The 14,317-nt window shown below is 43.7% G+C and overlaps 1 protein-coding gene across 5 annotated transcripts in view; it reads left to right on the top strand.

Annotated features, from left to right (window-relative positions):
* The window catches only part of rttn (rotatin), a 255,727-nt gene that overhangs the window by 205,882 nt on the left and 35,528 nt on the right, over positions 1 to 14,317 (top strand). For all 5 annotated transcript variants that reach the window (XM_072262511.1, XM_072262520.1, XM_072262502.1 and 2 more), the window contains 3 exons: positions 2,743 to 2,896; positions 6,491 to 6,628; positions 9,335 to 9,546. In XM_072262511.1, coding sequence (XP_072118612.1) covers positions 2,743 to 2,896; positions 6,491 to 6,628; positions 9,335 to 9,546 — 504 coding nt within the window. The remainder of the gene's footprint in view (positions 1 to 2,742; positions 2,897 to 6,490; positions 6,629 to 9,334; positions 9,547 to 14,317) is intronic.

The raw sequence follows: 14,317 nt of genomic DNA, 5'->3' as shown, positions 1-14,317 counted from the left end.
ACACAGCTTTAAAGAGATTAAAGATTAGATTTGTTTGTCATGTCTACATCGAAACAAAGGTACGTACAGTGAAACGCGCCACTGTGTCAAAACATATCAGCGAGAATTATGCTGGGGGCAACCGCAAGTGTTGCCACGCTTCCGGCACCAGCATGGCATGTCTACAACACACTAATCCTAACAGTACATCTTTGGAACGTGAGAGGTAACTGGAGCACTCAATGCAGTCACAGGGAACATATACGATCACCTTACAGGCAGCAGTGGGAATCGAACCCCGATCGGTGCTTGCTGTAGAGGAATTGCACCAACCAGTATGCTACCGTGCCAATCTGAAATTAACTTTACAAGTTACCGTCAGTACAAAGGTGTATCAACTTGGAACTTGTTGTGCAAAGCAAAATGCGTTAGCTGGGCGTTGTTAACTATGAGTGCAACTGAGTAGACATTGCACAACATTCTTAATCAAAAATGTTCCTTTCAGAAGTCTGTTGAGTAGGGGGAAGTGTGATTGGAAGTTGAAATCTTTGGGTCTGAAGAGTGAAAGATCTCATGTTTAGCGTGGAGGGATTTGAAAGTGAGGTCTGGTGATGGAATATAGAACGAAGACAAGTATCACCCAAGCTCACGTGCAGTGGTGCTTTATGTATTCTGGGTGAGAAAACCACTTCAGGCCACAAGAGTGCTGATTGTCCAGAAATACAGAAACAAATAACCAAAGTGGTGTGAAGTAACACAGAAATAATTACCATCCCACTTTACTCAGTGGGTTAGGAAGAGGGAGCGTGATTGGGGAAAACTTTTTGATCACATAGTTTTGACAAAAACAAACCTCATTTCACCGCATTGAGTGTCAATCCAAGATTTGGTCTCTTGATTGTGCAGTCTGAGGTTCCCAACTGGGGTTGAAAAAGGCATCTGTTATACTCGTGTCCAAGAAGAGTGCGGTGATCTGCCTCAATGACTCTTGACCTGTAACACTCACATCAATCACCTCTTGCTTTAGAGGTGATCAGGGTCCGCTCCAATGCCATCTTCAAATATATCGACAGTACTGCTGATGTTGGACGAATCACAGGGGGCAATAAGTCATTTTAGAGATTGACACCTAGTTGAGTGGAGCCTCAACCACAAGCTCTCACTCAGTGTAGCTGAACTAAAGAGCTGATTGTTGACTTCAGGAATAGGAAGCAAGGTGAACATCTTTTATTTATTTTATTTTAGCGATACAGTCTAACGAGCCTCACTGCCCAGTTAATCACAGGACAGTTTACAATGACCAATTAACCAGTACATCTCTTGGACTGTGGGAGGAAACAGGAAACCCATGTGGTCACAGGGAGAACGTACAAATTCCTTATGGATGGTGTTGGAACTCTGAAGCATCCAGAGCAGTAATAGCATCGTGCTAACTGCTACGCTACTCTGGCACCCGCACTTATGGTTTGCCTTGGGGGATCCGCGATGGAAGGAGTCAGCAGTTTTAAATTCATGAGCTTTAACATATCAAATGGCCTGTCCTGAGCCCAGCACATAGATGCAATCGTACAGAAAAGTGCACCAGCATCTTTACTTACTTAGGGGGTTAAGGAGATTACACTTCTCACTGAAGACTCTAACGTACTTCTACAGATGCATTATTGAAAGTACGTTGACTGGTTGCATTGTGATGCGGTTTGGTAATTTGAATACACGGGAATGCTAGAAGCTGCAAAGGATTAAAGATCAACTTTGCCATTTACATTTACCAGTATTAGGAATTTGTGAATAGCGGACTCTATCCCAACACATCACAGGCGCATCCTTCCTCACTATTGGTAATAACTACTGGAGGTGCTGCCTCAAGAAGGCGATAGTGACCATCAAAGATTCCCACCATCTGGCCCATGCCATTAGGCAGGCGATACAGAAATCTGAGGTCCCACACCAGATTTAAGAACGGCTACTTCCCTTCAACCATTTGGTTTTTGAACCAACTGGCAAAACCTTAGTCCCTCTAAATTAGCAATACTATGACCACTTTGATTACTTTTTACTAAAATAGATTTCAGTTTTGGTTCCAATTGCATACTTTCTTATAAAAATAATGTATCATTTATAAACCAGGGAAAATTTGCAGACACTGAAAATCTAAGCAACATGCACAAAATGCTGGAGTAACTTAGCAGGCCAGGCAGCACCTATGGAAGAAAGTACAGTCAACGTTTCCGGCCAAAAGCCTTCAACAGGACTGCTGAAGGGTCTCGGCCCGAAACATTGAGTGTACTCCTTTTCATGTATAATTTATACTTCACTTATGTTTTTTTTCTTGTGAATACTGCCCAAATGATGCAATGTGGGGCTGCTGCAGCAAGTTTTTCGTTGCATTTGTATATATGACAGTAAACTCAACTTTGACTGAATTATTTCCAGAAGTAAACACAGTTCTTATCCATCTTGTGACTTTGTTCTTTGATTGTTATGAGCAGGAAATGCAAATCAAAAGTTACCTTTTGCACTGAATTTTGCATTTAGGGTAATTCTCAAAGTTTTAAGCTCCTCACCCCACCACACACCCTCACCTTGTAATTGGTTAAAGTGGTAAAATAAATGTGATCCTGAACTTGCTTTTGCATAAGTACTTTAACAATTTGTCAACTCTTTGAGTGGCACAGCTAAGAGTATATTGATTATTTTTTTAAAGTAGATTGTAATCACTCAGATTTGTTGTGTGACATAAGTAATTATTATTTTTCTGTGCAGGTATTGAGCCATCTTCAGTATCTATCCTCGCTTTCTGGGTTAATCCAGTCCTGTGTAATCCTGCATCCAGAGCTCATAAACCAAGATGTCTTGTTGAAGCCTTTGTTGTCTAATGCATTTGCAGTACTTTGTATACGCTGCAAAGATTATTTTGGTAATATACTTTCATTTCTTGTCTTCAGTTTCCTCTTCCCTACAAGTATGTATGTCCCTTTTTTTTAGAAACATAGAAACTATTTTATGCTGTTTTCATTACTGCTTTTGTTAGAGAAAATCAAATTGTGTTCAATTGTGAGGAGGTAGCCTGGAAAATACTTGTTATTTTTCATAGTTTTTCTTTTAAAACATCGTTTCATCTGGTGCCTTTAAAAGTGTCCTTTGCGGGTTTGGGTCACAGAGCTTGGATACAGGCCCTTTGGTCCATTATATCCATGCTAATAATTCTCCTTGCCCCAGCTTGTCCCAAGTTTATTTGATTGATCTCTTCTCTGCACCACCACTGATACCAAAATAACATTACATTTGTGAGGGCGATTCACAACAGGAAGCCAACATTAGGAAAGATGATTTGGTGAATGTGAGTCATTTTTTTGAAGACCTTAAGACCAATTAGAGGTTGAAATGTGCAAACACAGTGCAAAAATACTGATGTGTTCATGATTCACTGTCCATTCAGAAATCTGTTATCAGAGGGGAAGAAGCTGTTCCTAAAATTTTGGGTGTTTGTCTTTAGGCTCCTGTACCTCCTCCCTGATGGTAGAAAGAAGATTTTCTTTATTTCTTTGATGGAGGGGATATGGGGATATAAAGCAACCATTTTCTCCCAGTAAAAAGCTCAACAACTAGGTATATAGGTGGTAGAAGGATTAAAGGGAAGTTAAGAAGAAATTATTTTACCAAGTGTGCAGTCAACCAGGCTGTGGTCTGGATCCCACTCCTGAAAGGGTGGTGGGGGAAAAATTCTACAAGACGTTATTACAGAGTTCTTGAATGTGTAGCTCCAAGCCTCCAAGCAAAAGCTGCAAAGTGCATGGTGAAAAACTGGATAGCTCTTACATGGCTGTCGTGGATACCATTCGATGTATACTCAGTGACCACTTCATTAAGTCCACTTTAGAGAGACCTGAAGGCCAGGATCAGGGAGGCTAAAGACAGGTACAGGAGGAAGCTTGAGTGGAAACTCCAGCAGAACAACATGAGAGAGGTCTGGAGTGGGATGAGGACCATCACTGGGTTCCGGCAAACTAGCAACAGAGGAGCTGAAGGCAGTGTGGACAGGGCCGACAAACTTAACCTGTTCTTTAACAGATTTGACATTGTGGCCCCTGCCACTCCCCCACATGATTCATCTGTTGTTGGCCCCCAACCAACACATATTCCGCTCTCCCCTCCTACCCCTCCTCACAGTCCCCCATCCTGCTCTCATGACGATACCCCTTCCCCACATGAAACCACCACAGTGAGCTTCACAGCTGAACAGGTGAGAAAACAGCTGAAACATCTCAACCCAAGCAAGGCTGCAGGACTGGATGGTGTCAGTACCAGGGTGCTCAAAGCCTGTGTCCCTCAGCTATGTGGAGTACCTCGCCATGTATTCAACATGAGCCTGAGGCTCCGGAGGTTTCCTGTATTGTGGAAGACGTCCTGCCTCGTCCCTGTGCCGAAGACGCCACACCCCAGCAGCCTCAATGTCTACAGACCGGTGGCATTGACCTCCCACATCATGAAGACCCTGGAGAGACTTGTTCTGGAGCTGCTCCGGCCTATGGTCATGCTGCACTTAGATCCCCTCCAGTTCGCCTACCAGCCCCGACTAGGAGTTGAGGATGCCATCGTCTACCTGCTGAACCGTGTCTACGCCCACCTGGACAAGCCAGCGAGCACTGTGAGGGTCATGTTTTTTGACTTCTCCAGTGCGTTCAACACCATCTGCCCTGCTCTGCCAGGGGAGAAGCTGACAGCAATGCAGGTGGATGCTTTCCTGGTGTCATGGATTCTTGATTACTTGACTGGCAGACCACAGTACGTGTGCTTGCAACGGTGTGTGTCCGACAGAGTGATCAGCAGCACTGGGGCTCCACAGGGGACTGTCTTGTCTCCCTTTCTCTTCACCATTTACACCTCGGACTTCAACTACTGCACAGAGTCTTGTCATCTTCAGAAGTTTTCTGATGACTCTGCCATAGTTGGATGCATCAGCAAGGGAGATGAGGCTGAGTACAGGGCTACGGTAGGAAACTTTGTCTCATGGTGTGAGCAGAATTATCTGCAGCTTAATGGAAAAAGACTAAAGAGCTGGTGGTAGACCTGAGGAGAGCTAAGGCACCGGTGACCCTTGTTTCCATCCAGGGGGTCAGTGTGGCCATGGTGGAGGATTACAAATACCTGGGGATACGAATTGACAATAAACTGGACTGGTCTCAGAACACTGAGGCTGTCTACAAGAAGGGTCAGAGCCATCTCTATTTCCTGAGGAGACTGAGGTCCTTTAACATCTGTCGGATGATGCTGAGGATGTTCTACGAGTCTGTGGTGGCCAGTGCGATCGAGTTTGCTGTTGTGTGCTGGGGCAGCAGGCTGAGGGTAGCAGACATCAACAGAATCAACAGACTGATCCGTAAGGCCAGTGATGTTGTGGGGATGGAACTGGACTCTCTCAGGGTGGTGTCTGAAAAGAGGATGCTGTCCAAGTTGCATGCCATCTTGGACAATGTCTCCCATCCACTACATAATGTACTGGGTGGGCACAGGAGTACATTCAGCCAGAGACTCATTCCACCGACATGCAACACAGAGCGTCACATTCCTGCCTGTGGCCATCAAACTTTACAACTCCTCCCTTGGAGGGTCAGACACCCTGAGCCAATAGGCTGGTCCTGGACTTATTTCCTGGCCTAATTTACATATTACTATTTAATTATTTATGGTGCAACTGTAACGATAACCAATTTCCCTCGGGATCAAAGTATGACTATGACCAAAGTGATCATTTAGTGCATGTTCATGGTCTTCTGCTGCTGTAGCCCATCCACTTCAAAGTTCGCCATGTTGTGCGTTCAGAGATGCACTTCTGTACACCGCTGTTGGAGTGTATGGTTATTTGACTTACTGTCATCTTCCTGTCAGCTTGAACCAGCCTGGCCATTTTCCTCTCACCTCTCTCTTTAACAGAACATTTTCACCCGTAGAACTGCCGTTCACTATATGTTTTTGTTTTCACAAAATTCTCTATAAACTCTAGAGTTTGTTTTGTGTGAAAACCCCAGGAGATCAGCAGTTTCTGAAATATTCAACCATACTGTCTGGCACCAACAATCATTCCACAGTCAAAGTTACTTAGATCACATTTCCTTCCCATTTTAATGTTTGGCCTAAAGAAATACTGAACCTTTTGACCAGGTCTGTATGCTTTTATGCATTGAGTTGCTGCCACATGATTGGCTGATTAGATATTTGCATTAACGAGCAGGTGTACAGGTGTCGAATAAGGTGGCTACTGAATGTATAATCCTTCCTGTATTGTAAATTTCAATTTTTTTAACCAGCTGACCACTACTTCATTAAGCAGATTAACATCTTTATTGGGATCTGGGTACTTTAACCATAAACATTATCAAAGAAATTTACATAAATGGGTTGAAGTAAGAACATTACATTATTATTAGTAATAGCAGTTAATGACTAGAATTTCTATTTTAAAATTAATAATTCTTTTTAGTGCCAATCTAATTATTATCTGTGTTTTCAGGCTATGAAATAACATCTGGCATCTACCAAGCTTGGATGGACTTATTTATTCTTTTGATTACAATTCTACGGAAGTGTGGTCAGGCTGTATTCCCTGCTGTCGTAACTGCTGTGGCCAAGCAGTGGGTTCCTCTCTTAGGTAATGTAACCCAGCTAATCTGTACATTCTCACTTTTCAGGAGAATAAGCCCTCCCCATGGTTACTACATCAGCCACAATTGTCATTGCAACGTTTCCATGTACATGCCTTGACATGGAATGAATCTGACATACATTTGAATTGCTGAACCAAATCCTGATTCCCACACAATAGTTTTCCTCATTTTTTATTCACATTAACAGTTCTAATGTTACAAACAGCTCAGGTGAAGTTTCTTTTTGTTTCAAGATTCAAGATTTTTTAATGTCATTTCTAGTACACAAGTGTAAAAGAGAACAAAATAATTATTTCTCCAGATCTGATGCAGCACAAAAACATTCCACAAAATAAACAGCATAATAATTTAAAAGTGCACACAATTAATATAAATACATAAAATGTCATATGTTAATTGCATGAATGTACATAAGGTATCACTAAGCACAAGGGTGTCTGTACATAAGGTGGCTGACAGGAAATTATAAAGTAGTGGTGGTGGAGGTGCGAAAGGGTGGGTTAGTGAGGAAGGTGTTGATCATCCTTGTTGGCAGGTAAGCTGATGCTGGTGTTGTGTTTGGCAGTTTTGACTGACTGTTGTAGAGCCTTCCTGTCTACGGAAGTGGTTTCCGTACCAAGCAGTGATGCAGCATTGTTAAGATTCCCCCCACTGTACATCTGTAGAATGACCTGAGTATAGATGTGCATAGTTCAGCCTCCTTAGAAAGTAGTTATCACCAGTTTAGTGTGTCTGAGAAATTTGCTTTTATGGGGCACATGTCACCCCATGTTATTTTCCACAATGTAACATAGTAACCAATTTAGAGACACAACATTGAAGCTCATGACTACAGATCTGAAGACTAGCTTCCTTTTGAACAAATCAGGTACATCTAGATAGTAAATTGCTAACAGTGGACCCTTTATGGCTCTGATTAGTTCTACTGTGGGGGTGATACATTTGCATAGCTGTTAGTGTAACCCTGTTACCGTGCCAGTGGCCTGGGTTCAATTCCCACCACAGTTTGTGCGTTCTCTCTGTGATCACATGGGTTTCCTCCAGGTGCTCTGCTTGTCTCCCGTTGTCCAAAGGCATATGGGTTAGTAGGTTAATTGGTTACATGAGTGTAATTAGGCGCTGTGTACTCAATGGGCTAGCAGGGCCTGCTACCGTGCTGTATCTCTAAATCTAAATTGAAAATTTAATCCCGTACATAAAATATCCTGCATCATATTCCTCTGCTTTTCCTAAAGTACATCATTATAGGCTTCTGGAATATAAAGTATCACTGTAGTGTTATAACTTAATATGGTTTATGATTTGTTGTCTCAGTCATCAGATGCCCATGAGTACAGGAACATCTGTTCTGTTGTTAAAATGATTTGTATCATTTCATTGCTTATAACGCGAATGGTGGTACTTTATACTATGTTGATAATTACGACAGGAAATTGAAAACAAGATGAAAAATTTTATTGTAACGCTTGCAAATGCTGGAGGAACTCAGCAGGTCAGGCAGCATCTGTGCAGTCTACGCTTCGGGCTGAGACCCTTCATCAGGACTGGAAAGGAAGGGGGAAGAAGCCTGAATAAGAAGGTGGGGGGGAGGGAAAGGAGAACATACTAGAAGGTGATAGGTGAAGCCACTTGAGGGGGAAGGTAGATGGATGAGGGAGGGGGGAATGAAATGAGAAGCTGGGATATGATAGGTGGAAAAGGTAAAGGGCTGAAGAAGAAGGAAAGTCATTGGAGAGGATAGTGGGCCATGGAAATAAGGGAAGGAGAAAAGGCACCACAGGGAGGTGATGGACAGATTAGGAAAAGAGAAAGGGGTAAGAGAAGAAACAGAATAGGGAATGGAAAAAGAAATATGGTGGAATCAATGTTCATGCTGTTAGGTTGAAGACTATCCAGACAGAATAGGTGTTGTTCCTTTGACCTAGAAGTGGCCTCATCATGGCAGTTAGAGGGTTCACGGATCTACTTGTCAGAATGGAAATGGAGAGTAGAATTTAAAAAGTTGCCCACTAGGAAATCCTCCCTGTTACGGATGGACCAAAGGAACTCAATAAAGCTAATGTGAATGTCATTTTTGCAAATTTCTTTTTGAGAATATTTTGTTTTCATATCTAAAATGACATTCACAGGATGAAGGTCACAAACAAGAGAAAACCTACAGATGCTGGAAATCCGAGCAACAGACACAAAATGCTGCAGGAACTCAGCAGGCCAGGCAGCATTAATGAAAAAGAGTACAGTCGATGTTTGGGTTTGGTCCAAAACATCAACTGTACTTTTTTTCACAGGATGAAGGTCCAGTGTTTACAATTATTCAAAACATAACAACTGAATCTTCCCTCCTCTTATTCAGTGTATGCGACCAACTAGTTTCAAGCCTTGTATAGTGATGTAAAGAGAAACACTTGCTGATACCTGCCTTGCAGATTCCTGTTAACTGGTGTGGGAGAAGTTTGTCTGAGGCTGCCAGTGCTAACTGCTTGTAAGAACACCAACCATATGTTGACTTAAGTGGAATCTGAATGCGCAGAGAAGCTAATATTGTCGGAGGTGTTTAACTCTAACAAAACATGAATTTCTCTCTGAGTCATTTAACTTTTCCAATCTTTCAACTAATACAATGTTTTAATGCTTTTGCTGCAAGAATTCAGTTTGTCTTTTTTTAAAACAAGTATCTCTTTGTCTTTTAGAGACTATTTCCTTGTGCATTCAGCTGTCTACCATCAATCCTAGTCTGTATACAGTGTCCTTGCAGTTCTTCTCTCTTCTTCTGGTGGAAGAGGGAAAGCGGCAGCTTGGCGCAGAAGGTCAACCACTCATGTGTCCTTCACTTACAAAGCTTCTGGATGAAGTTGAAGATGATGTATCATCAGGGAGCAAGATCTGTGAGAACATATTACAGGTATTCTGAAATAATACAACACAATACATTCATTGTAATTATTTTGAATGTGTTAAGAATCCAAGCTAAAGTATTCAATTTCTATTTAAACTTAGAAGTGAATTACTGTATTGCAACATGTCATTTGGAGGCTTCTTAAACATTAGAATAAAGATATTTAGACTCAGGTTGAGATTTAAGGGGAACATATAATGAAATGCGTCATTTGTGTTAACAACCAACACACCCAAGGATGTGCTGGGGGCAGCCCATAAGTGTTTCTGCACTTTCCACCACCAATCATGCTCGACAGAACATGACAAAACAGAACACAATAAGCAACTGAACAACAACAGTGAAACAAGCCGTTTCTCCCTCCCACTCATATACCCACGTGCACACATAGTCCTCCAACACCAAGAGTTGAACTTTGATCATTATTTTTACCAAACTTTTCATTTAAAACACTAAAGCATTGTTAGGTTTAAGAATTGCCAGGAAATTCACTCATCATCTTCAGTGTATGAGACTCCATTAGTTAGATATCTGTTTTCTCTTCATAAATCAGCCCCAAACAGTCCTTCCAGGTGAGACAACACCTCATTTCTGAGTCTGTTGGGGTCATCCATTGCATCCAGTGCTCCCGGTGCGGCCTCCTCTACATCGGTGAAACCCGATGCAGATTGGGGGACCGCTTCATCGAGCACCTCCACTCCGTCCGCCACAACAGACAGGATCTCCCGGTAGCCACCCACTGCAACTCTGCCTCCCATTCCCATTCAGATGTGTCCATACATGGCCTCCTCTACCGCCATGATGAGGCTAAACTCAGGTTGGAGGAGCAACACCTCATGTACCGTCTAGGTAGTCTCCAACCCCTTGGTACGAACATAGAATTCTCCAACTTCCGGTAATTCCCTCCCCCTCCCTTCCTCTATCCCAATTTCACTCTACCCCCTCCCCCAGCTCCCTCATGGTTCCGCCTCCTTCTTCTACTGTCCATTGTTTCCAGGGCTATGACGTCAATGCTTCCCCTCCCCCACCCCTTTGTCTTTCAAATTACTGGTCTTTCAACTGAAGCTACAAGCATTCTTCAAATCCTTCCCCATCTTTCATTCTTCAGTCCTGACGAAGGGTTCCGGCCTGAAATGTCGACTCATCGTTTCTGACTGATGCTGCCCGACCTGCTGAGTTCATCCAGCGTACTGAAAGTGTTGCTTTGATCACAGCACCTGCAGATTATTTTGTGTTATCAATCATGATCAAATGACTGGCAGAACAAGCTCAGAGGTTCATGTGGGTTACTGCCTCTTCTATTTACTGTTTCCGTGATGTAAATGCAGGGTACAATTGTCAATGAATAACTCTGTGTGATCTTTATTCTAAGAGGATTTCAGCTCCAGAGCAGCGATGTCTTGTAGCAATTATATAGAGCCCCGATGGGACCACATCTATAATGTTGTTTTCCATAACTAAGCAATCTTTGCTGTAAATCCTGTCCTAGAGAGAGTGCAGCAACAATTTACCAGAATGATAACTGGGATGATGAGTTTGTCATATGAATAGAGACTAAGTCATTGATATTAATTTGAGAACAATGAAAGGTGATCTCATTAAAGCATAGAAAATTCCTTAGGGATTTATGTGGTAGATGCAAAGTTGATATTTTTCCTGGCTGGGATGTCTAGAACCAGGAATTAAAATCTCAAATTAGAAGACTGGCAATTCAGATCAAAGCTAAGGACGAATTTCTTCACCCCTAAAATCTTGAGATCTCACTGCTCAAAAGAGATCTTCTGGAGCATTTGTTCAGTCTAGTCAAGGCAAATTGCTAGATTATCGTCATTAAGAAAAACGTGAAAAGTAACGTTGTGGTAAGCGATCAGGGCTGGTGTATGGAGCTAAATGGCTACATCGGCTGTTATTGTTTATCTCCTCAAATGCATGAGACATTGGCCAGAGCTAATATCCTAGGTCAGTGATTTTTCATTTTTACTAAAAACATCAAAGAAAGCTTTTAGTTATTGCTTATTTTTTTAAGGATACAGATTAGTTTGTTTGTCACATGGATATCAAAGCGTAGAGTGAGTTAAGTTGTTTGCATCATAACAAATCAGCAAGGATTGTGCTGGGGGCAGTTTACAAGTGTCGCTATGCTTCCAGTACCAACATAGCATGCCCGCAACTTACTAGCCATATCCATATGTCTTTGGGATGTGGGAGGAAACTGGAGCACCAAGGGCAAATCTGCCTGGTCGTGGGGAGAATGTACAGACTCCTTACAGACACCGATGGGAATTAAACTCCAATTGGGGATTGCTGTAAAGCAATTGCGCTAACTGTATACAACTGAGTCTTCTGCATACATTATTATATGCTGATGATAGTATACTCAGACCCCATCCAGATCTTTTGGTTGTGAGATCAGGGCTCGGGAAGGTGTTCATTGTTCATGGCACTTGTGGGCTGGTGGCACTCTGAAGAACACAGTTAAGCTGTTAAACAAGACCAAGGGTGTTCCAGGTGGTGGCCCTCAGATTCACGTCATCCAATTCCCTGCTGATGGCACAGTGGATAGAGGTACCCCATGCCCAACCGCCATGCAATTGCTGCCAAATAGGAAAGCGTGACTCATGACTGGATATTCTGTCTGCCTGCTCTGTCACTGACGTTACGGACAGCAGTAAAGGTCCTCCATCCCTGGCAGTGTTCAAGGCTTCCTTCATCATGTCAGTAGCTTCCCCTCGGTTTTCACTCCTGTCAGTCATGTAAGTCCGGGTGGAGATTCAGGGATACTGTCACACTGAGATGTAGAATAATTCTTCCTTGCTTTTTCCATAACAATTTTGTTTTATCAGTCAGAATTATTAGCCCTGAGCTGAACCCCAAACCTGGAGAAGCGTTGGACCACTCTTGGTCTGTCCTCTACCCTTTCATTTCTTTGGCATGGGTGACCCTACCAAGAACCAAAGCATAAATCCCTGACTCCATCCAATATAGCTCTCCAGGTCATTGAAGCACACAAGCCTCCAAACCACAACAAGGATGGCTATGTGCTTGGTTTAATTTCCCAAGTAGTACAATTTAACCCATTAATGAAAGCAGCTATATTTTTTTACTCTAGAATTTCGCGTACAATTATAACTGTGAACTAGATGCCCAATATGTTGACTCCACCTGCCCTTCGTGCTGAAATCCAGGGTCCCGAGCATGTCTAGCAAAGTCCGGTTGAACCTCTCTGGCTGGGAATCACCCTGTGGGTTATAGGGTGTGGTCCTCGACTTCTTGACTCCAAGCATACCCAGTAACTCACGGATGAGTCTGCTCTCGAAATCCCGTCTCTGATCACAATATATTCACTTGGGAAGGCCGTAATAAATGAAATACTCCCATAACACCTTTGCCACTGTAGACACCCTCTGGTCCTAGGAAAAGCCTGAGCATATCTGGTGTAGTGGTCCGTGATGACTAAGACATTCGCCATGTTGCTGACATCGGGTTCTATTGACAGGAAGTCCATACACACCAGGTCCAGAGGCCCCGCACTCTGAAGGTGGGATAAGGGAGCTGCCTGCATGGGCAGTGTCTTCTGCTATATGCATTGAATGCATGACTTGCAGTACTCTTCAACCTCCGTCTTCATTCGGGGCCAGTAAAACCGGACTCTGAACAATCCATAGGTCTTTTCCACCCACAAATGTCCAGAATCATCATGAAGTGATTTCAACGCCATCCTCCAATACTTCTCGGGCAGAACCAGCTGGCAATGCTGGGGTTGGTCTGGGGGTGACGTGACCCGGTATAAGATCTGGTTCTTCAACTCCAACCGAAGCCATTCTCGTAGTAATGGAGGCACCGACGCGTGTTTCATCCTCTCCTCCTGAGCCATGACTCCCTTTTCAACCGCTGCCCAAATGGTACCAATGCCCGGGTCATCTCGCTGCGCAGCAGCCACTTCCCCAGGGCTCAATTCCGGCAGCTGATTTGTCTTCAGAGCAGTCAGGGTACAATGAACTTGGGAGATGTCATCAGAAGCCCCCAATTGATCCACCACTCGCTCCTGCCCCTCCTTTCCCTCTGCCTTCACGGTGATGGCAAACTGACACAGGGCCTTCACCCCCGAGGCAGGAATGCTCTCCCACTCTCATCCCTGACCAGTCCCTCATGCACCCATCAGGACAAAGCATCAGCATCAATATTCCTGCTTCCCGGCCGGTATTTCAGGCTGAAATCATAGGCAGACAACACCGCCAACCACCGATGGCCTGTGGCATCCAGTTTCCCCAAGGTCAGGATACAAGTTAGGAGGTTGTTGTCCACCTCAAACTTGGCCCCCGTAGAGGTAGTCACTCAACTTATCTACCACCAGCCACTTCAACGCTAGAAATTCCAACTTGTTTGTTGGATAGTTTTTCCTCAGAGGGCGACAGACTCCGGCTGACAAATGCAACGGGCCTCAACTCAGAGCCCTGATGCTGATACAGGATGCCCCTTAAACCCTCTCCACTAGCATCCGTGTGCAGTACATACGGTAATCGGGGGTCTGCAAAAGCCAGCACCGGCGCCTGGGTCAGCAGCTCCTTCAGCGACTGGAAGGCCTCCTCACGTTTTGCATCCCACCTTGGTCCAAAGGGCTCCGATGGTCTAAGATACTCTCCACCCTCCTGTCCTTTTCTCACCCCTCCCTTTCTTCCCCAGGGAGGGTAACTGATTCAAAGGGTGACTCAATTTTGCATAACCTTTCACGAACCTCTGATAGTAACCACAGAACCCAAGGAACGAGCGCAAAGCA

This window comes from Mobula birostris, chromosome 1, assembly GCF_030028105.1.
Source record: "Mobula birostris isolate sMobBir1 chromosome 1, sMobBir1.hap1, whole genome shotgun sequence".
Lineage (NCBI taxonomy): Eukaryota > Metazoa > Chordata > Chondrichthyes > Myliobatiformes > Myliobatidae > Mobula > Mobula birostris.
This window is presented reverse-complemented; position numbering and strand designations above follow the sequence as displayed.